At 46.3% G+C, this 24,268-nt stretch overlaps 1 protein-coding gene across 1 annotated transcript; it reads right to left on the reverse strand.

The window, feature by feature from the left end:
• Positions 1-1,557: 1,557 nt before the first annotated feature.
• LOC144159899 (uncharacterized) lies at positions 1,558-23,786 on the reverse strand. Its single transcript, XM_077691554.1, has 6 exons — positions 23,766-23,786; positions 21,726-21,981; positions 11,517-11,625; positions 7,123-7,262; positions 4,506-4,562; positions 1,558-1,715 (listed from the first exon to the last, which is right to left on the reverse strand). The coding sequence occupies exons 1-6, from the start codon at positions 23,784-23,786 to the stop codon at positions 1,558-1,560; spliced, it is 741 nt and encodes a 246-aa protein (XP_077547680.1).
• Positions 23,787-24,268: the final 482 nt, after the last annotated feature.

Here is a 24,268-nt window from a genome sequence, read left to right on the forward strand (position 1 = left end):
TCTGAGTTATTCGTCATTGCTTCCTTATGCTTGTTTGTACGCAGTTTTTTTGCCTCAGCTTTGAGTTGACAGTTAACTTTTCAATTATGCTCTCGGTATGCTGATGACTGTATTGTTCAAAACTTCATGACATATTATTCTTGTACAATGTCCAAACTAATTTGTCTATGAAGTGTTTTTTCGTACTAATCGGGTTACTTTTTTCAGCAATGTGTAATTGTCGCTGCTTTCAAATGTAACAATGTTTGATATCTTTTCATGGGAGGTCCCCCGGACAGTTCTTAGGAACTTCGGGACCTCCTCCTGTATTGCGTTTGCGTTTGAACAACAACAATAATAAAAAAAGCAGCGTAAGATAACACGAAGGTGTCGACCCAGATTGGGGCAATGATCTTTTCAGGTTGCCTTAAAAGAAAGGTTGAGGCCAGATCCACTCAATTGTCTCAATACATTACCAGATTAAAGTTTAGAATGCCCATGCCACGTCCTTAGTTTTTTGGGTGAGGGGAAGGGCGGCTTTACGCGAATTTTCTTGCGGGAAGTGTGTGTTCGAAATCACCGTTTAAACCGGCACCGATTGGCTGACGTAACCTGTGACGACACAGGCGAGTCCGCCGGAGGGCTAAGTTTTGTGTATCTCTAACAGGTTGTGGCGGGTGGACAAGTTTAATTCGTGGGGTTTAACGCACCAAGCTACACCTGCGCCATGTAACGCGACATAGTGAAGGGCTGCACCTTATTTCTGATCGCCTGCAAATCTTTAGCATGCGCTGAAATCTGGACACACAGGCGTTTTTGGCTCTTCGGCTTCATCTGAAAAGCGGCCGCCGCGGCCGGGCTCAAACCCGCGTCCTTGGGCTCAGAGCACAATGCCTCAGCCAGTGAGCCACCGCCGCGGGTGCTGGTGGGTAAACAAAACATCTGCATTAACCCCGAAGTGAGTTGGGATGGGGTTTGGTTGGGGTAGAGAGAAGAGAATCGTCATAAATGGACGGGCGGTTACCCAGCACCGCGTTCGAGCAGGGTAGAGATTTCCGCTCGGTAACCCTTGTATGACAACGGGTTGAGAAGTGTCATGGCAGCGTCTCACTCAAAGGAGCGCCCGTGTTGTTAGGACACCAATGACACGGAAAGGAAGCTACTCAGGTGCAAAGTAAGAACGTCAAGGGGAGTTGCCGCTGTGCCTCATCACCGCAGCCAGATGTTACTCCGCGCGGCAAAAGTAGTGTGTTACTGGGAGTATTTCGATCATGGCACGCGCAATTTAAGTGATTTTTTATAAACTACTGCAGCGACGACAACAAACTACGTGAGAATATGGAGACGACATCACGCATTCCTTTCAAAACGCGCGCGCCCGTTGACATCCGGGTCCATCGCTTTGGCGGAGTGATACTTAACTTGCACCCGAGTATAGTTGGTTTCAAATTATAGCCGAAACTTTTGCGCTCACCCAAACGGGGACACAAAGGAACGTGTGAGACGAAGTCCAGCGCGGGTTTTCGCGTCCTGACAGGACACTCACCCTAGGGCGCGGCGCTTTCCGTGCCGTGGTCATCAGCCGCTCTTACGGCGCCTGACGAGCTTGGCGTGCGCCCGGTCCCTGGCGTCGACCGCACCGTGGTGGGCGCTTTGCTCGGACTCCGGATCGGCCTTCACGGCTTGGACGTTCTGCTGCCCAGGCGCGTCCATGGCAGAGCTATCATCGTCGGCCACTGCACGGGGCGCGGCGTCGGAGAGAAGCGTTTGTGGGGCGCTTACTGGTCCTGCTAAGCATAGAGTTTCACACTAACATACACCAGACGAAAATGTGGCGCTGCAATTGCGGGCCTTCGTGGGCGCCGCAATTGCAGATAGCGACGTTCCTCGCCTACTTGACTTGGCTAGCCAAGTGGCTTTTTTGCCTCAAAGCCAAAATCAAGCAAAAAGGGTAGCATCTTCGTCTTGTTCATCGTGCGTGAACATCCTAAATGACAAGCAGATGACAAGCAGACTACCAAATGACAAGCGGATCTTTCTGGAGCTTCAAGTACATAATAGTCAAACAAGTTTGATTGATGTTATACAGTGATATCATTGCTTTTCCGTAGCCAGAGGCAACTTTCCAGCCTGTTCATGAGCCATGCCAAGGACAAGTGCAACGCGCCTGCCCAGTAAATGATATATCTGTCGCTGCAGTCGCGGGCAGCCGTGGGCGGCGCCATTGCTGCTAGCGACGTTCCTCGCCTACTTGGCTTAGCTAGACATATGGCTTCTTTTTTGTCTCGAAGCCAAAATCAACAAAAAAAGGCTGACGTTTTTTTCTTGTTCATCGTGCACAAAGCTTCTGCATCATCACTGACAAATTGATCTTTTTGGAGGTTCGATTTTATAATAACAAAACAAATTTGATGAACCTTCTACAGTAATATCGTTTCTTTTTCGCAGCCAGAGCCAACTTTCCAGCCTGTTCATGAGCCATGCCAAGGACAAGTGGAACGTGCCTGCCCGGTACATGACGGAACGCTTGCTGAAGCATGGCTCGCCTAGACAGTGGCGCCAGATTTTCCCATAGTACATATTAGTATGAAACTCTATGCAGCTAAGATTCTTCGTAAAAATCTGCGTTTGCATGAAGGAATGATCCCGCCTATAAGAGCTTCGTGTAGCCCAAGATAAAAGCTTCGAGAGGGGATTCGATTACAGTCCAATTGAAGAACTAGACACCACAATGTAAGAGCGTTTTAAATGTTGGGACAAGTTAAGAAAAGTGATTCAGGGGCCATCTAATGCCATCTCTGTCTATCTCTACTGCTTCTAAAGAGACCCGCACATCAATTTTATGCGCGTCATTGATTTGTCTCGTTTTGTCGCAACACTTGGTAATGGTGCGAGGAAGTCAAACTAGTAAGAAATGCAGGCTATGCGAGAAGTCTCACTTTATAGTTTATACACGTCATTCGCGTGTCTGGCTTTGTTGCATCTGTTGGTCGTAGTGCAAAGAAGCCAAGCTATGCGGAGAGGCTGTGAGCATGCACACTCATCCAGTTGCGTGTCATAAAAATGTTCGTGTCACGCCGACAAGCCAACTTTGTGTATTCCTACCAAGGTTGCAAGAAAAAAAGCCGGTAAGAAGCTTCACCAAGGACTTCGCAGTCACTTCGAAATCTACAAAACACGATTTTAAGTGGCCGCTTTCGCATATTCGCCAACGCGTTGACGCATATTTCGTTAAAGGCACCATGAAGACAAAATACATAAAAAACTGGTTGATTACTCTGTCAACGCAATCGGTAAAACACGAAAGTGAAATTTGAAGCGAAATGTGCAGCTGAGCATGATTTGCGGGTCGGCGGCAGTCTTGTGGGTGTGCTTAGCGAGCGACGTCCTGCTGGCGGGTCGCTTCGGTGAAGGTGTACTGGCGTCATTTCCGTGACGGATACGACGTCAGTGAAATCTTGCTGTATCCGGCATAAAACAACTTCGTGTTAAAATATAAAACCCAAAAACGAACAACCCTAAGTATTACGGACTCCTTAGTACTAAAGGCCTTTACAGGCCGCTTGCTTCGTTGCACTGACGTTTCCGTAACAGATATGACGCCAGTGAAATCTTTGTGTATCCCGCTTTCTCGTTAACAGACATATCTTTACCCATTACAATGACACCACTTTCACAGCAGACTGTACAACTAACGGATATACACGTGAAGCAGTTTCGACTCCCAGGACACTTTCCGGCAACTTTCTGTGACGTCACAGAATCTCGTTTGTTCGATTGGTGGCCGCCGTCCTAAACCACTACCAAGAAACGTGATTGGACGGTTGTACGGGGCCTCCCGTTCCGTTTGATTGGATCACTCCAATGCTAATGTGCAGTCATGTTTTTATGTTTTTTAGGTCTGTTAGTTTTTAGTTCTATGTTTTTTCGTGCAGTTTTTGTTGGTTAGTGCTGGATTTATGTTTTTAGTGCTGGTTTTATGTTTTTAGCGCCGATTTTGTTTTTAGTGCTGTTTATGTTTTAGTGCTGTTTTTCTGTTCTTTGCGCAGTTTTTATGTTTTAGTACCGTTTTTTATGTTTTTAGTGATGATTTTATGTTTTAGTGCTGTTTATGTTTCTAGTGCTGTCTTTATGTTCTTAGTGCAGTTGTTAGGTTTTTAGTGCTGTTTTTAATGTTTTGTATTGCTGGACCACATTAACCCACTCCTCCCCATATCATGTCACTGTAGCGCAAAATTTAAAAATTTTGCAGTGCTCCGGGGGTTTTTGGGTTAAAAAAACGTTTTTCCCAGATGGAAGGGAAATGAGCTTGGTACCTTAGGGCACTTCTTTCATGCTAAACAAAGTTCTATTTTGTCTTCGTGTCGCCTCTAAATGCACATTGTGGTTTTCGACGGGTCGTATGAGATAGTACGTTGAGACCATCCATTCGTGTGTTCGGATGCTCGCTAGTTGGAGCCCATAAAGTGAGTCGACTGCAGTTATTTTCTCCCGGAACTCTTCCGTAATCGCGTGCGATGTCTTACGATTTTCCTCCAGCGGGAAGTCGTGCAGTTTCTTGCCCGATTTGTGCTTCCTGGTCACTGCAATGAAGGAGGCGGAGAAAAGAACGATGCATTATTCTGCCACACTTCCTGCAGAAAACCTGTATATCAGATAAAAAGCCAAGATGTGTAATCATGTGTAATGGCAGCATGCAGTGTGGTAAAGCTTTAAGACCACCGTGTTAACGGAAATTGCGATTGTGTGATTTATGATGTTTAACGTGCCGAAGCTACGTCTTGGCGATGAGGTGCGCCGTAGTGTAGGGCTCCGCATAAATCTCGACACAGGGGCGCTTTCGCCTTTCGCTTCCATCTGAAAGCAGCCACAGCGGGCGGGAATCGAACCCGCGTCCTCGGGCTCAGAAACACAACGCCTTAGCCACTGAGCCACCGCGGCCGGCCCGCTTTTTTTAAAGGCTTTTTTAGAGTATGGGCACTCTTTTCTCAAAACTGCCAAGATAAAGATTGGAGAAATCGAATCGAAGGAACATGATTAATAGAGGAACACCGCAAGGCTCGGTGTTATGACCTTTCCTTTTCAACATGACCTCCATGAGGAACTTATTGAGAACCTCAACCACACCATATAGGCAGATCACCTCACATTATGGGTAGCAGGAGGCAGCGATGGCAACATACAGAGCACATTACAAGAAACTATAAACAAGGTTGTGGAGTTCTTATCTTCGAGATGCCTGGAATGCTCCCCCAAGAAATCGGAACTATAAGTACCGAAAATCGACCAAAGAAACGCCAAGGGAACATGAGATGATCACGCTCTCTCTAGAGAACAGACCCATTCCGACGATTGACGCTATCAAAATATTAGGCCTCAGAATACAAGAAAACGGCTCAAACACCGAAGCGGTCAACGCCCTGGAGGGAAACGTAAACCAGACCATCAGGCTCATATCCAGGGTAACCAATCGACACCACGGCCTCAAAGAAGGCAATATGACTCATACAAGCATACATATAATATCAAGAATTGCGTACACGACTCCCTTCCTGTAATTGAAAACGGAAGAAAAGACCAAGCTAAACAACCTGATTAAAAGAACGTACAAAAGGGCCATAGGAATACCGATCAGCACCTCAAATGAGAAGCTGGAGGCCCTTGGACCACACAACACGCTGGATGAGATAATCGAAGCCCAACAACTAGCTCAGCACGACGGACTCTCAAGGAGCAAACAGGCAGATACATCCTAGACAAACTAAACATCAGAACCAGAATACAGCATGAGGGACCCAAACAAGAAATGGACACAAGAATCAGAGAAATGTTCATCCTAGCCAGCATCCCAAGGAACATGCACACAAATTACAACCAAGAAAGAAGACAGGAGAGAGCTCTCCACAAGAAGTATGGTAAACTAGAAGGTATCCTATACACAGATACGGCCTTACAACAAGGACCTAAAAGGAAATCTATGATATGTGTAGTCGTGGACAATACGGGATCTATTGTGATACTGCACGGTTATGACCATTTACCCGCAGATCGGAGAGGAGGTGGCGATAGCCCTCGCCATGGCCACCGGAAAGGCAAAGAGAATAATAAGCGATTCGAAAGCAGCAGTCCTAAACTTTTCACGAGGCTGTGCCTCGACAACCTCATAAAATATTATTAGAAACAAAGCAAAACCACGAAGCCAAATCCGCATTAATATGGACTCCAGCGCACTCCGGAATGCCTGGCAATGAAGTCGCACATGAGGCTGCTCGACATCTAGTCTACCGAGCCCCGCAACCCCTTGCGGACACACTGCCAGATGAAACAGCGAATAACAGAGACCCACTCACAACGTATAGAGAAATCTTGTACCGCTATAGATGCAGCAGGAAAAAGTATCCAGAGGCACACGACAATCTGAATAGATCCCAGGCCATCGCTTGGTGACAAATACAGACAGGAACGTTCCCTAACTCACTTCTGTATAGCTACTACTACCCCGGGACAGTCAGCGATCTTTGCAAAACATGCGGCCAAAGGGCAGACCTCAAACACATATGGGCATGCAAAGATAAGCAAAAAGTCGCATAAACATCTTTAATGAGGAGCAATGGGAGACGGCGCTGCTCAGCTCCGAAGAACTACTACAGCAACAACTGACCCAAGAAGCTGAAGAAGCCGCCAGGCGTTAAGGACTCCTGGCCGACGACTGAAAAGAAGGGCAGGGAAATCCCACTCCTTCCCCTTCCGGCTTTCTGGGGAAAAAAAATAAAGTTGTTTCTCTCTCTCTCTCATTGTTATGTGCCGCCAGGATTTTCATTGGTCGGTCGGCACCACGTGATGTTTGTTTACATATAAACGCAGCCATTTTGTATCTGGGCGCCTCTCCTCTCTCTCTCTCTCTCTGCTGCGCGGACGTAGAGCGGCCGGTCACACTCTGCCCGTCACAAACGGCGGCGGTTTCGTTGGTAGAAATGGCAACACTGCAAGCCAGAAACAAAATGGCTCCCAGACGCTTCCGAGTGCACGAAGTGGGGGTACTCTTAAGCGTAGCTTATTTATTGAGTTCCGGTAATATTCACTTTTCCCTGTAGCGAACCGGTACTCTGGGGGAGGCAAGCGGACGAAGAAGAGGAGACTCACGCCTGGGCACGACCACGGTGACGATTAGGAGCATGGCCAGGGCGACGAGGAAGAGCGTGCCGCACACGATCAGGATGGTGAGAAGGTTGTCCGTGTTGATGAAACCGCGGCGGCGAGGGGCGGGCGAAGCCAGGATCACTCTGCGCGGGGCGGAGAATAACGCAAACGCATGGGTTACGCGAGACCGGGGTGAAGGAAAAAAGTATCTTGCGTCATGTGATGCTCACGTGCGATCATCATCGCTATGATCATCATCATCATTGTCTTTATCTTTATCGTTCAGCAAGGCTTGGGAGTGGGCTAGTTCGGGTTTTAGCACCTTGAAGTGCAGAGGTGCGCTGCTTGACAGGAAAACGTAGAACAGGGTGAATTACACAAAAACAGACAGGGTGAGATAGTTTGCGCCTCACCTTGTCTGTTTTTTTTTTGTAATTCGCCTTGTTCTACGTTTTCCTATTAGGCAGCGCACCTCTGTACTTCAAGATCATTATCGTGATTACCACCACCATCGCACCTTTTGGGTGCCCATCCCAGAGATTTTCAACAGCTTTTATTGTGAGTTGGTCGAGTCCATTCTTAGCTCCTGAATTCTATAGTTAATCGCTCCATCGAATCCATGGTTTTGCGCTCTTGTAGAACGTATTAAGAGCGCAGCACTTTAGGGGCTCGCCTTGTCGTAGCCCGCTCGCTAGACCCAAGTAGAGCCACACGGCGTTCCGTCGTAGCGGCTGTCGTCGCGGCGTGACCAGAGGCTTCGAAAGCCGCGTTGTTTATATAGTCATAAGCGTTCGCAACTCGTGAACCGCTGGCGCTTTTCATATCTCCCCGTTGTTTAGCGCAAAGAAAACTGCAGGTGCGTTTGAGGCAGAATATACGTAGTTAACCCGCAGCGCCCGCGTTCATTTAGTTAGGAACGCTCGTTGGGTTTGTTTTTACTATAGTAAGCGAAAAAAAAAAAAAAAGCGGCAGTGCAACGCCGGCACGTGCGGGAGGAAAAGGAAGCACGAAAACAACGAACTCCCGCTGGCGCTGTTTTAGGCAGGGGGAGCTGGAGCACTGCGAAAGCGGGAAATTTGAATTGCGTTGGGTACCAGCAGCGAGCGGTCACAATAATGATGGCACGTTGTCCATATCGAGCAGCGTGATCACGCTTACACTCACGCTTACGTGTCAGCTACCATATTTGAATTTCAGTTTCACGAATTCACCCGATTTCACGAATTTCAAGATTTTGTGCATTTCACGCTTTCACAAATACCGGTCGTTCGAATTTCCCGCTGTCGCGAAGTTTGATATACAGGGTTTGCAAAATTAAGTCGACAGGTTTTTATAAAAAAATAGACGCTTTGATTTACGTGAAGACCACCTGTACAGTGAAGTTACACGGCCAGGGGGACACAATTAAGGGGTAATTATTGATGTGGGTGGCATAATTACCCGAAATTGAATAATTATCTTTTTAGTGGCTGCAGTAAGCTGTCATGTTTGTATTCAAACGTTAAACGCAATCCTGTTTCTACGCAGTTTCATTTGGCAGAATTCTTCTAGCACATCTTCACTCCGAGATATCGAACTGGGAAGTTTAATTGCCGATCGCATGATTATGTACGCATGCTAGACCGTGAAGACCGGCGCAAAGCTGCTCCCCTTTGTTATGTGTTTCGATAGCGGTTACGAGTACTGCAGATTGCGATAACGCCAGAATAGATTGAAAGGCTGCCACGTATCACTTTTGCCTAGGACTCCACCCTGTTGTCAAACTAAACACCATACACAGCACCCACGACACAAAAGGGAGGAGCCTTGTGCCCGTCTTCAGAGTCCAGCATGCGTAATCGTGCGATCGGCAATTAAACTTCGCAGTTAGATATCTCGCAGCACGGATGGGCTAGAAGAATTCTGCCAAGTTTAACTTCGTAGAAACTTGATTGCGTCTAACTTGTCAATACAGGCATGCCTGCTTACTGCGGGCACTAAAAATGTACTTATTAAATTTTAGTTGATTAAGCCACCGACATCAATAATTACCACCCAATTATGTGTCCTCCTGGGCGCATAACCTCACTGTAGAGGTGGTTTTGACGTACATCTGAGGGCCTAATTTTTAGAAGACCGGTCGACTTGACTTTGATCACCCTGTATAACGAAAGAATTCACGGTTTTAGCAGTCTTCGCCGCATAGCGGTCGAACTGCGCTCCAGCCATTGATGCGAGGGTCGAGAAAACAACTTAACACATTCGGTTTACCCCCGCGCTTGTCCATAGGCTTAATGGTTTCTCGATGTTACGAAGTGGCCGATTGAATGAAATGAGTGGCAGTTCCCGGTGACTTCGCTAAATCGAAGTTAAACTGCACTAAGGAACTGCACTAAGGCAACCTACCATTGTACCTGAAGGAGGAAGTGTATGACAGTTGCATCTTACCGGTACTCACCCACGGGGCAGAAACTTGGAGGCCCGCTAAGAGGGTTCAACTTAAACTGAGGACGACTCAACGAGCAATGGAACGGAAAATGATAGGTGTAACAGTAAGGGACAAGAAGAGAGTGGAGTGGGTCAGGGAACAAACGGGGGTTAAGGACATATTAGTAGAAATTTAGAAGAAGAAATGGACCTGGGCAGGGCATGTAATGCGAAGGCAAGATAACCGTTGGTCATTAAGGGTAACAGAGTGGATCCCTAGAGAAGGCAAGCGTTGCAGGCGGCGTCAGAAAGTTAGATGGGCCGATGAGGTCAAGAAGTTTGCGGGGAGAAATTGGTCACAGTTGGCACAGGACCGGGGTAATTGGAGAACAATGGGAGAGGCCTTTGCCCTGCAATGGGCGTAGATAGGCTGCTGCTGCTGCTGCTGCTGCTGCTGCTGCTGCTGCTGCTGCTGCTGATGATGATGATGAAGGAATTTGAGGAAGTGGGCGTGAATACACCCGCCACCTGTTATATCCCATGCTCTTGCCGATTTGTCAAAAACTTCGACAGTTGCTTTTCTGAGGCCGAATTCATTTGAAGTTTTTCATTATGAGTGAGCGTAGGGTTTTCGGTAACCACTCTGCCTCTTATTTTACTGTGATAAAAGAAACAAATTTTATGGTTCTGTGTCCTCTGCAACGAATGTATAGTAATGCCAAGAACGCTATATGAAAGCTTTTAGTCATCTCCGTTTGAGAACTGAGTGTATTTCTTCTTTCTCGCGGTTTGCTGGACTGCGTCCGGAATACAGTCGAGAAAAACGACCAGCATACCTTTAAAACATCTACTGTAGGACATTTCGCGTCGTGTTCGACCCCTTGCACGATTCTACAGGTCCGCAAAGATTCAATGATCCTGGTTCGCTAGAAATGTAATTGAAATATGAACACGCCGCCCATTTTTCGCATCTTCGCGTGAACGCATACGCTTCACAAAATGGTTCCAACGAAGCGTATTTTGTTGAGGAAATCAGCCATCAGTTTCGTTCCAGTCCAATCTCTAGGTTTTCTGAAACATCCCATTCAGCTCGCGCCTCAAAGAATTTGAAACTGCAGGCGTACAAGTCTCTTATCCGGTAAAAATTTGAGTATGTGTTTGCCATCTGGAGCCCACACCAAGCATATCTAATCAACTCATTCGCGGCAGTTCAAAACCATGCTATTAGGTTTATTGATTCTTCGTATTCGTATAATACCAGTGTATCAGCCCTAAGAAAAGAATCGGCTCTTTTAAACCTTGACGTCCACCACCGTATTTCCAGCCTCTGCCTTTTTCACAAATGCTTTCACAGCACCCTCTGTCATCCCTACTTTATTCCACCACCAGCCCGCATATCTCACCGCACCCCTTCAAGTCGCCCGACAACGTATTGAAACGACCGTTTTTTCAATGTCTTTCTTTTTACGGACTACAAGCGACTAGAATGACCTTCCTCACGACGTAATCACCATTTCTTGCCCATAAACTTCTTTGAACCAGTTGTCTACTTATGTTTCACAATGAAAAACTCGTAACAAAGAAAAAAAATATATTGTCAACCCACCCCTTATGTAATACACCCTCGAGATGTCTAAGGAAATAAAGTGATGCGTTAATTTTCTTTGAAGTAGATTTCGTAATGTTAAGCCGTTTGAAAGAACACCTGTAAGCCCTACAGCCTTTACTGAGCGGTGCGCTTTATAAATGCGCTTACATGCAATTAGGAAACGACGCGGGTGTTCCAAGGGGCATTCTGTTTACCTTCGCCTCCAAACAGCCGAAAATTATTACCTCCTATCAATCTCGAACCACCGCTTTCTTATATACAAGCGGCAAAGGAGAACACGAAGAATAGTTGGGTCTTCCCCCGCGGGAAGACATTTGCGGACATTTCAAGCCATAGCCAGAGCCTGTAGCGAGGCCACACATGTGGGATGTTTGCTACTCACTGACGTCTGGGGGCAGGGGGACTCAGGACTGGGGCTGGACTCATGACTACAGGGGCTTGCGGCACACCGTACATGTAGTTCTGGTAGCCCGGGTCGTATCCGCTTACCGCTGCAAAGGAAAGGAAAAGATACCTGTTACGTTGGAAATACCGTTCAGTTTTTACCGAAGCCGACTGTTTATTCATTGGTTGATATTTTTGTGAAGTTACAAAAATAGAAAATTTACGTATCATTTGTGATTGTAATGAATCGGCAACAATATGCCGCCGTTGCCGCCGTCGTCGTCGTCGTCATCACCGCCACCACCACCATCATCATCATCACCATCGTCGTCATAATCATAATCATCAGCACACCACCACCATCATGGTAGTCGTCATCGCCATCGCTATCATCATAATAATAATAATAACCATCATCATCATGATCATAATATTCATCACCACCACCATCATCATATTCATGTCCGTGTCCACTGCAGGGCGGAGGCCTCCCACATGTTCCTAGCCTGTCTCAGAATTCTTTAATTTACTCCGTCCATTGAGTCAATGATTTTTTCTTACTTCTAGTCCTGTCTCTCGGTAGACACTATTACCCCTATGGTACACCGGTTGTCAGTTGTCCGCGTTACAAAAAAAAACTGAGCCATTAAGTGTGTGAAACACATTTGGGAACTAATAATGCGGATAATAAAAGAAAATTCCCCCGCATTTTTGTAATAAAAACAACCTTGAAATCACGATGACAGAAAAGTTCTTTTGCAACCGCTTTAAGAGCTCTATTACTCCAGCCACATACCCAGAAAACGGTTCGTAGCGTCAGTCTGACCTTCAAGCTCAACCAAGGCCAAGCAAGCGCCTCGTGCGGTGGCGCAGTGAAAGTGAAAGCTTCTGCCTAATTTCTAATGTAGCAGTGTTTTATGTCTAAAACGTCTAATCGCTCCTTTGTTACAAAAGGATCGGTGCGTACATGGTGATAAGTGGAAAGATTAAGGGCGCGTGTTATCAGAAAATGATACACGGAAGTACGGGAGCTAGATCCATGCTCTCTGCGTATTCGCGCCTACATCGCCTACTGTGCCGAGCAGCGCCTGCGTCTTGTCTTGCGATACAAATGTGTTCGCGTTAACTGCTGTCTATCTTCGCAAAAAAGCGAGCTATCACTCGTCAAGCTTAGTTAACGGCGTTCAACAACGGCACATTTTTTTTTTTCATAGCTTCTGCGAAGTTGAATTCACCTGAACGATACTGTGTTGCGACTGTCACGCTACAATGGTTGCAGTGACTACAAGTGCACCGATTATAACAGGCCTGTAAAATTGATACCCAAGTACCTGCGCCGTAGTAAATGCGCGCCAAGATTTTTCAAGTGCGAAGCTCTTTAGCAAATCGCAATTTTTCGTGTCCGCAGTTAAAAATACCAAGGACTTGCCGAGCGCGCGCGCGTGAGGGCGGCGGCGCTCGCGGTGACCGCCCGGCAGTTAACAAAGCCAAGAAAACGCCTAGCTCTCGTGTGTGCGTGCCTTTCGATGACCGCCCAGCGTCCCCTGCGCACGTTTGCCAAGCCAAGTATGCCCACTTAGGGAGATTGGCCACGATTGCGGCGACCGCCCCTGCAGTTAACAAAACGAAGAAAATGCCGAGCGCTCGTGTGTGCGTGATTCGCGGCGACCGCCCAATGTCATCGGTTCATGTTGAGTAAAATTCGCCAAGATTGGCAAAAAAAAAAAAAAAAAAGAACTCTAGGGTTCGCCGTAATCGTGGCAACACTTGGTCAGAACGAGAAAGACGCGTCTGAGAGTAGGCCCCTCCAAGGTGATGTGCAATAATTATCACTTCCAAAAAAATGAAGGAAGCTCACAATTATACGCCTCGAGCGCTGCCTATAGGGGCGCCACTGAAATCCCCCTAGCGGCCCGTTTCGAAAGCATACGCGGGAGTCGCCGGCCCGCTCACCACTGTCGCCGTTGCTTTTGAGGCACGTTCGCGACCGATATTTCCCGTTTGTATGCGTTGGAAATACAAATTTATGTGGAGCAATCACTCTGTTCGCAAATGTGGTGTATTTACGAGAGTGTAAATGCTTTTGACGCGATCTTACTGTGGTACATTTTGTCCGCATAAGCGCCAGGTGTGTGTCACAGCCCGGCGTCGCGAAACCAGCCTATGCATGGAGCTTATTGTAATTCCACTGCCCTGAAATTTACTAACAGTACCACCGTAAGCAGCGTTCGCTCAGATGCTCATGCTACGGCTATACACTACGATGTAAATCGGTTTCGCGTGCTTTCATAATCCAGCGGAGCACTCATACCTGACAGCCCGCCGGTTACGCTTCATATCTCGGGTATTGATCACTACCATGAACAAGCCAATGTGGCATAAATTTCACGGATATCCTACGCAATAAGTACGATGGATAATGCAAAATTACACCCGGCAGTCAGCACAAATAATTTACGGCTGGGTCATCTTGTCCCGAGGTGAGCTTTCCCAAACAGTCATCGGTGCCGTGAATAAACGCTTCTTCGAAACGTCATCAAATGACACAGGGAGCCTGCAGAATTTAGCACAAAAGTGAAATCAGAGGGCCTTATCAGATACCACACTCTTCCAACGACACCTTCAATCGCCTGTAAACTTCCGTACTGTATACTTCAAAAAATGTGTCCGCCGAGTGATCAGCTGGCTGTTCGTTAAAGTCGAAAAACAAAATAAAGGTGAACGCTCAGCTTGTGTGTGATTACTAAAACTGCCATTCCTTGATTTCGCTCCGCATTTGTACACAACGACAGTTAAGCGCCCCCCTCCTCCCCCTCCCTGTCTTGGAAATATCAGTGCATTTCGCATCTAGTTGGTCCAGTGAGTTCAACCTTGCTTAAGGTAAGACGAACGTCTCTAGGATTTCCGAAGCTGTACTGGGTTTTTTCATTCCTGCTGCTTCCGGACTTGGCAGACCATTTATTTTTCCGTGGTTTCATTAACTCTCCTTGGTCCATGCTATCCGGCGGGAGTGGGCACGTATTTAACGACCCACAGACTTGGAATATACTTAACATGTTCGCGTGGCTTCTATTTCTATAAGGGCACAAGCTATTGTCAGGTATTAGGTAATCACCTCCCCGAATGATATTTTTCTACGGCGTATACATTCAAAACAAGGCCGAATTCTTTGTCCGCGCTGCAAAACAATACCAACCTCTCACCGTGGCAATATTAGGACTAAACGAGGAGTCAATAGAATTCACTTGCGCCTGAGATTTTCGGAGGTGACAGTGGTGATATGCCGCTGCCGTCGCCGACTGCCGTAAGGGCAGCGAAGAAGCGCGCAGTATACCGCGTCCCCGGTTAGCTCTTGTTGGCGTTCGAGCACTCTCTAATCAGGACGCAGATGTTTTTTGAAGAGCCCTAAACGTACTATTTGCTTACAGACATCACCATAACAAGATGTTCAGGGCGCGGAAAGGCAAAAAAGAAGCGAAAGAGAACCAAAACATTGCATGATCCGCTATCAGCTGCGCAGCGGACATCCCGTAAGCGCCGCGGAGAAGCGGCGGCAGGCGGCGCAGCGATCACGAAGCTCGAGGCGTATAGCTACAGTTATGGAGTAAATGTCGTTGCGGATGCAGCGAAGAAGCAAATCGGCCGCAATCGCGGGCTTAAACTGTCTTGATGGTCGTGAAGGTTGCGTACTGCTTCGCATCCTTCAAGTCTTACGCGTTGGTGTGAGCTTCGTTTTTTTTTTTCGCTGGAAAGAACCGACAAAAAACACAGGTTCTACATTAGGCCGAACGTGTGGGTGAGCGAATAGAGTTGAATTTGTTGTATTGGTTCTTCAAAGTAAGCGAAATCTAAAAAGAATATGGTACATTTTAAAGAAATTATGTTCCATGTATACGTGAAACGTCTGCCATTCGTTCACCACTTTTTCAACTTTTTTCCCCCCGCCAAAGTACGTACAATTCACGTGAGTGGAATATTCGATAGTCGAGCGTGTAGCGCCCGCCTTTTAGCGTTTCGACGCGCGTGGTGTTACTGCTCCCGACAGTTGCGTCGACACGATTTATTTTGGGAAGACCGGACCTCGAAAAAAAAAGCGAATGAAAGAACTTGCAGGGAAAAAAATAAAAACAAAAGCACGCAATACAAGGAAGAAACAGAAGTTCAGTGCCCTTTCACTCTAAGGAAGAGGATGACCAGCGAAGCTGTGGCGCGTAAGGTTAGAGTAGGCTTAGCGGCTACTCCCGTTTATTTCCCGTTGTTCCCAACAAAAGAATTGGCCGCGTGTCTGCTCCTTTCTTCGCAAATGACGACAACAGACGAGAGTCTGTCGACAGTTGCCAAGTAAATGCCTCCTCCCTTCGCCCCGCTCACCTCTCACGTCATTCTTGAGTCGCGCTCGTCCCACGATAAACACTCTAGAGGTTTGCTTAAGTCAATTTAAATTTACAGTGTTCCACTGCTCCAGGCCGGGTGCCTCGATGCCAGCGCTGCCGTACGGCAGAGACGCGCGTGAATCGTGGCGCCCTACTTCAACGTTTATAGAACCGCGTTGCTCTACTCCACGTGCGTTCCAAGCAGAACGTGGAACCAATCTATAGTGGAACCTGTCATAAGTGTTGCCGCTTGATTTCTTAAAATGCCGCCAGAAGCTATAAGGGCGCGGAACAGCAGGCGACAGTGTGATTTTTTTTCTGCAGTAGATGTAGTACTTCATTTTCGCAAAAATCAAGCATCTATGATTTTTTTTTATAAAGGAACATTGTAAATATCCCTTGTGTATTACGTTTCTGTCATGTTTGTGTGTGTCTTGTTCTTGTTCAACAGTGTTGACAAGTATGAACGTATAAACCGGACTTGTACGTTTATATTTTGCTGTGAGTATATAAGACTACAGCGCAGTCTTCTTTTCACTTTGGCCGGGTGGCTGCATCGAGTCGCAGGCAGGCAGACATACAGACAGACCAAAATTTCTGCGTTTAGGTAGGCCAAGAAAGACTATTGTCTTTAAAAAGAGTTACAGCCGCTTTCTGTAACCGTATGCACCCCACGTAGATGCCCATTTATTGACACCAAACAGTAATGCTGCAACGTTTACAACTCCACTGTGAACTAAATAAGACAAGCAGATGAAACGCGGCGTAATGGTAAAGTAGTCTTAGCAGCTTATTGTCATGTAATTTGTTTCAGGATGCTTTGGATAACGCAAGAGTTCGAGCTGTTTTCTGTAATCATGCTACCTTCGTAGATGATCATGGTTCACTGTGCAACAGAGATTATGGAAACGCCAGCTTACAAAAACCAAGTTTCTATCGATCTCTTCAAAGTCGGCTTCACGCCTAAACTTAAATGCTGTGCGGAGAAGACACTTTAAAGCAATATAAGTCATTTTATCTCAAAATACGAAGGCCTTAGGACCATTTTTTTATGAATTTGTTCCGTACGCCGAAGGTCTGGCGCACAGTTGTGCGATACCGGGGATTTTAGTTGGCGCCGCAAGGTGGCGGTACGCTCGTGGGCGCACAAAGCAGGTAAAAGCAGCCGATACGACGAATTGGGTACAGAGAATGGAAATGAAAAAAGAAAAAAAAAACAGAAAAAAAAACCCTAAAGGCCAATAGAACAGGGAACTAGAAATCCGGAAGGAAGGTTTCTACGGCAATACGCGAGACTGTGCATTGCTCTTTAAAGCACTGGCGGGGCATCTAAGAACACGGGCATACACTACTAAGTACAGGCAACAGGACGAAACTTGTGGATGCTGCGGCAGGGATAGGGAAACCGTAGAGCATATCGTCATAGACTGCACAGAGATACGACCACGACGGGACGTTGAGGAAGCGACGTTGACGGAGGCTTTGGGATTTGGTGTGAGGGGGAGCCTCAACTTCAGGTCTATAGAGGTGACGAAGAGGCGGCTGGAGTGGTGGTGGAAGAAAAGTAGGGAAGGGTCGTAGGATGAGTAATATACCGAATTAGAATTTAGAACAGAAAGGGAGAAGTTGTAAACAGGTGTGCAAGGGCAGGAAAGGGGGAAGCGATGGGAGTTCAAAACCGGGGAAGGGGGGCTAGCCTATTAGTTTAGTAAAGGGTAGGGCAAATAAGTAGAATAATACAGGCAAGTCGGTTGGTGGCAACCGAAGTCCAGATACAAAGAGAGGGCCTCTAATCATCATCACCGTCATCATCATAATTCTTGTATACATCGCCCTGTTGCCGTGTTGCCGGAGATAATCTGCTGAACCATAGCCACTGAAAGCTTCGCTGTAAAAGGGGTGAATATTGAATCAACCTATCTATCACCCCTGCAATTAAACTAGAGAACGGCAGACCGTTTGGCTTTTGATGCGTTTAACCAAACTACCAACGAAGCAGGGTAGTTAGATATAGGCTGGGCATCGTTTGAAGTTCGAGAAGCCCAAAGTAAGATACGTTTTGGGAAGAAGTTAAAAACCAGTAACCGACGTAAGTGGACAGCGTAATTGTTTTGGAACGGGCAAACGGAAAACGTGGACACTGAGTGGGCAAGAAAGACTAGAAGGTAACGAGGAAATGTGCGAGCAGGGACAGCCAAGATAACGAAAAAGGGGGCTAAACAGACTAAGGCAAATAAATCTACGGGAAGAATGCATCGAAAGCATCATTACAGATTTACATGACAGAGGAGTGTGAGGGTAAACAACTAGAAAGAAAACGTAGGTCGGCTCAACGGGCCATGGAACGAATAATGTTAGGAGTAACACTCAGGGACAGGAAACGAGCTTTCTGGACCAGAGAATAAACTAGAGTAGAAGATATCATAGTTCAAATAAAGAAAAAGGAATGGACTTGGTCTGGCCGTGTAGCGAGGCGAACCGACAACCGGTGGAGAATTAGGTAACAGAGTGTTTTAGGTAACAGAATTGCTTTTGAGCGTTGGTAATTTAGTCATGTAATAAATTACTTTAGGCCAGTAATTTCAGGGAAATTACACCTTACTTTCCCAATTAATGTTGACTACAATACAGCCTGTCTGCTGTTCTTACGGCGTATAAAAAGTTGACCACGAAAAGTTGACCAAGTAGAGTTCCAAGGCCCAGAGAGTCTCTGGGCATTGGAACTCTGCGAACGCGAAGGAAGCAACGCTTCGATGACAGCTCTGCCTGCTTTCTCGTGCCTCTTCGTTCCCTTTTCATGCGTTCCGGGATTGCCTCGGCGACAGCCCGTCGGGTTAAACAAAAGCCTGCAGATTGCGTTCAAGGCTTCGTTACGCTAGTCACTGGTGTAAGCCCGCTGCCAGGAAGGCGCGTTTTCGGACCCGGAGGGGATAAGCACGGAAGCGCGCTAACCGTTGCCGAATGATGAATTTTTGTTAAAGTAATTGCAAAGTAATTTCATTACTTTCGAAAAGTAATAGTAATGTACTGTAATTTCTTCCGGCCACCTGTAATTTCTAATGTGATTTCATTACATTTTAGAAAATTCTGGGAAAGTAATGAGTAATGTAATTTAATTACTTTTTAGAAGTAATTTTGCAATCTATATATCGGAGGCTTGGTCAGGTTACTTGAGAAGGAAAATCTTTGCGGGGAAGTGCTCTGAATTACGGGGCATCTGTGGTTTGCGGAAAGGAATGTATATCGAAAGAGGCCTGGAATGCCGGTGTATAGGAAAAGCCTCTTAATAAAATGGGACAGTAAAGCCATACAACCCGTTACGAACGAAATCTAATTTGAGGCTGCCCAGTAATGAGCAGTGCTAAAACGAGAGAGTAGGACTGCACAGATACATTAGCTTCTTTGGTCAGATGACGCACATAATATCACTTAGATGCAAAGAATATGTCACGATCGATCGATCGATCGATCGATCGATCAATCAATCAATCAATCAATCAATCAATCAATCAATCAATCAATCAATCAATCAATCAATCAATCAATCAATCAATCAATCAATCAATCAATCAACCAAATAAATAAATAAATAAATAAATAAACAAATAAATAAATAAATAAATAAATAAATAAATAAATAAATAAATAAATAAATCGATCAATCAATCAACCAAATAAATAAATAAATAAATAAATAAAATAATAAATCAGTCAGCCAACCAAAGTATAACCAATGAACTAATGAGTTAAATCATTAATTGTTGGATCGCTCCAGAAGGCCTCGGAGGTAAGACGACAAAAGCCGGCACAATCCACAGCGGTACGCGTGAAAACAGCCGGCACCACTGCAAAAAGTGCAGCCTTTGTCAAAAGTTTCCAGGCCAGGCCAAGAGTTTCTGGGCCACGAAAATTTCCAAGCAAAAGCGAGGCCCTCAAGCAGGGCTAAAATATTTGATGACAGCTTACTGCTATAATTCTTTTGTTTCGCTATCGAACGAAGTTTGTTGCATGTTGATTTCTCTGTGCCTTAATAACTTCTGACAGAGTCATTCCATTCCCAGATAGGTGCAAGCCCGGCACTTCCCGCAGACACCCAGCGCTATCTACTGGGTCGCTTTGAACAATCTTCCTAGACTTTTAGGACAGTGATAACACAATTCAGCTGTTCTTCCTTAGTAGCTTAGGGTAGAATCGCGGGTTTTAGCGCGAACAGCCTGGGCTCGAGCGCCAGCGAGGCCCATTTTTGGGGGCCCGCTTACTCTTTTTAAAGAAAAATGGTCTGTTAGTAAAATGTTCTTTGAGTAGATAAGGGTGGCTTGGTATCTTCAAGGTGGGCTTTTTAGGGGCAGCGCGTGTCGTACCAACACGTTTAATTAACGTCCTGCATAGCACCGGAAGAGCCGGCATTGTACCTCTTAAAGGAGCCATGAAGAGAAACTACAACTTCGTTTAATTTGAAACAACTAGGATTCAGTATCTCACTCAGCTCCATTACAGCAACAAAATATGTTTTTTTAACAAAAAAAAAAATGAAGTATTTAAAAACTTTCAAATTTTGCGCCACAGTGACGTGTTATGAGCAAGAATGACGTCATACGGGCCAACAATAAAACAATTTTCAGTGCGTTAACTGCACGTCAGCATTCAAGTGATGCGGTCTAATGGAACTAGAGTCCCAATACAGACGTCCAGTCATGTGTCGTCGCGACAGGTCAGTTAAGCGGCCGCCAATCGCACAAACAAGGTTCCGTGACGTCATAGAAAAGTTGCGGGAAATTGGCTAGGGGGTCGCGACTGCTTCACACGTTTTCTTTAATATCTCCGTTATTTGTACGAAGATTGTGACGATATTGGTATCATTGTTATCGGGACTAAGCAGTCTTTCTAATAAACCCAACTTGTATTTTGTCTTCATGGCTCCTTTAAAGGGGTATTCACACGAAGGAGAAATCCGCCGTTTGGCTCCTAGCAGTGCGCATCACGTGAGCCCTACGTCACGGTTTCTCTCCGGCGCACCGCTCCTATCGGAGGTCGGAGCTTCTGCTTAGCAGCGATATATCGCAGCTGGGAACACCGGAAAAAGTACATTTTTGTCAGACGTTTCAAGTCCAGGGCGAGTGTCACAAATAATTCAAAGCAAACGCTTAGCCTTTCAGCGTAACTGAAACATGCACACTTCCTCGGTATACGCTTTTAAACGGAAAACCAAAATGTATTTTCTCCATGATGTGTAAGATTTTTCTTGTAGATCTGTTGACTGATTTTTTACGCTATATTACTTTTTCTGCGCAAAAACGAAGAGTGGGCACGGTAATTTTATTTCTGTTACATTTTGTTACGCAAGAAAAGCGTGTAATTCTCTTCAGTTATGTCTTCTTAGTATGCTTTATTTTGGCATATGTTGCTGTTGTTACACCGGAAGTGTGCATGCTTGTTGTATGTAGTTTGGCATGTACAGCTGCTTCTGCTGTCGCTTGTGCTGTCAGGTGCTAGGGTTCTAGTCAGGCGAGTATTGCAGTCGTCTTTGGCGGCAGCTGCTGCACCTGGGGCGACTGCAATGCCTCAATCGCCTTTTGCCTCAGCACCTTGGCAAGTTTATTGTCAGAAGTTCAACAAACAAACAAAACTTGGTGAGAGTAAAAATGGATGGTGATTTAGTCACATTTCTGGAACGAACCACCTTCAGTTTCACTCGCGAACAAAACTGTTAGGTTCATTCTTTGTGGACTAAGAACACCCTACGTGGCCTAGAACTTTTTGACGAAGATTGTACGCGGCCCAAGTTCCAACTCGGATCGCTTATTAATACGACGAAGTCATCGGTGTGTACTCACGCGAGAGGGCGGCGGCCGAAGGCGACATGGCCATTTCGGACTGGGCGTACGGGTCACCGGCGTAGCCCTGTTGTCCGTACACTTCGGATGGGTTCGGCTGCGCCGGCGACATGTAGCCAGCCTCCGGCTGAGCGAAGCCGGGCGCGGAAGATTGCGAAGCGAAGCCGGGCGCGGAAGCCGGCGAAGCGAAACCGGGCGCCGAAGCCGGCGAGTAGATGCCCTGCTGCGCGTACGCATCCTGCTGGCCGTACGCAGCCTGCGTTGTCAAGCCAAGCCAAGTCAAGTTCGAGAGCCAGCAGTGCGCAGAATCGCAGAGTTTCACTCTAACAATGTTTACTATTTATTTAGCTGTATTGAGTCACCCTCAGAGCCCGAACAACGTTAGATAGGGGAGCGCGATAGCTGGCCGTACGCAGCCGGCGCTGTCAGGCCAAGCCAAGTCAAGTTCGCGAGCCAGAAGTGCGCAGAATCGCAGGGTTTCACTCTAACAATGTTTACTAGTTATTTAGTTTTATTGGGCCACCCTCAGAGCCCGAACGGCGTTAAATAGGGGGGCGGGATAGCTGGCCGTACGCAGCTTGCGTTGTCAAGCCAAGCCAAGTCAAGTTCGCGAGCCAGAAGTGCGGGGAATCGTAGAATTTCACTCTAATAATGTTTACTATTTATTTAGTTTTATTGAGTCACCCTCAGAGCCCGAACGGCGTTAAATAGGGGAGGCGCTGGCCGTACGCAGCCTGCGTTGTCAAGCCAAGCCAAGTCAAATTCACGAGCCAGCAGTGCGCAGAATCTCAGAGTTTCACGCTAATAATGTTTACTATTTATTTAGTTTTATTGAGTCACCCTCGGAGCCCGAACGGCGTTAAATAGGGGAGGCGCTGGCCGCACGCAGCCTGCGTTGTCAAGCCAAGCCAAGTCAAATTCACGAGCCAGCTGTGCGCAGAATCGTATAGTTTTGCTATAATAATGTTTACTATTTATTTAGTTTTATTGTTTCACCCTCTGAGCCCGAACAGCGTTATATAGGGGAGCGGGATATATGCATCCGTGACGAAAAAATAAATGGAGCGGCGCGGATACGAGCTAAAAATAACAAAAAACAATATTCATTACAACAGGTTGCTTTATCTCATCTGTTATAGACTCAAGTTCTGGGGATGAGCGACTGATAGAAATGCTTTGTATTACAGGACATAACGTTAACCTTCGACTCGTTATCAATGCGTGCAGAAATGTAAAATGGCGTAGACAGTAACTGCTCTCTCATAACGGAATTTTCGGGATGTATTTTGTGAAAGAGACACTACCGAAATAATTTTCCCCGTTGCTCGCTTTGAGAGGGAAATCTCGCTGCAATCGCGTGTCGCTATACAATTAACAACGTAAGGCCACGCAGGATAGCATCGAATGCGACTAACAGTGCCCCACATTGATGCGCCGCATAGAATTTATGGCCGCGATAATGGACGAAATACTACTAAAGAGAGGACCCCATAGAGAATCCTTCGTGCATTGCTGAAAGAGGCTCCAGGAAATTACGTCATTTTCCTTCATGCCCCGTTACGAAGGGCGTCTGTCCTTGGAACATCATTGTTGCTTGGTTAGTAAGCAGCTGATCTATCTAGCACTCAGTCATTTTATAGCGTCTGAAAGTTCCTCGACATCCGCGTAGATCACTTGACGCGGTGGCCAGGAGGCGAAGGACAGCAACCTCAAGACAGCGTAGCGGCTTCACCACGCTTTCCCCCGATCCCGCGACCATACCGCATTTATAATCAGCTATAATCCGCATCCCCACTTTCAGCCCGCCGAAAAAAAAAATCTCCTCGCGTATATAAAGGCTGCACCAAAGCTACTGCTCAAGCAACACATCACATACTATGTTGACAGAAAAAGCGTATATTTAGCAAGTAGAATAAGTCAATTCACTCTGTCACTGCAAGTTGTCACTGTCGTACACAAGGTCCTCTTCACGGCAAAACGCGCATTGCAGTGAAGCTGCACTAAAGAAAAAAAAACCTGGCGTAATATTCGCACCCCTACTTGCTGCTGAACTTTTCGCATTTTTGGCGCGGATTATAGCGCGAAAATACAGTATACAAATGCTGCGTTGCGGTGGCAACAAAAACCGTCCCCATAAAACGTCCGGGGCATGTAACAAAGATGTACAGGTCCTGTCATAAGTAACTGGAAAAAGGATTTGTGAATGTCACAAAATATTTGTCTTACTGGCTTTATGACAGCCATTACCGGTTCACAGGAAGCTTTTTATGTTAGGGAGGACTCTCTTAATCGCACAACAAGGCAGCCAAGCAGTTTCTGGAAGAAGAAATTCCAGTAAATTTGCGAGACCGTGTTGCAATTACTTTTGATGACTCCTGTACTCTTTAGAAAGAAGCGTTCGCGTGTGCAGCGTTTGACAGCTCTAGGGAACATTTGCTGCTTTCTAGAAGCATCGCATCTAGTTGTAAACTGCTTCTTTCACCGGTTTTCAAACAAAAAAACGTTAAAATTTCCCGCCACAGTGACGTAATTGGGCAGAAACG

This window comes from Haemaphysalis longicornis, unplaced genomic scaffold (assembly GCF_048455015.1).
Source record: "Haemaphysalis longicornis isolate Haplotype H1 unplaced genomic scaffold, Haemaphysalis longicornis Haplotype H1 scaffold_10, whole genome shotgun sequence".
In the NCBI taxonomy this organism is placed as follows: domain Eukaryota; kingdom Metazoa; phylum Arthropoda; class Arachnida; order Ixodida; family Ixodidae; genus Haemaphysalis; species Haemaphysalis longicornis.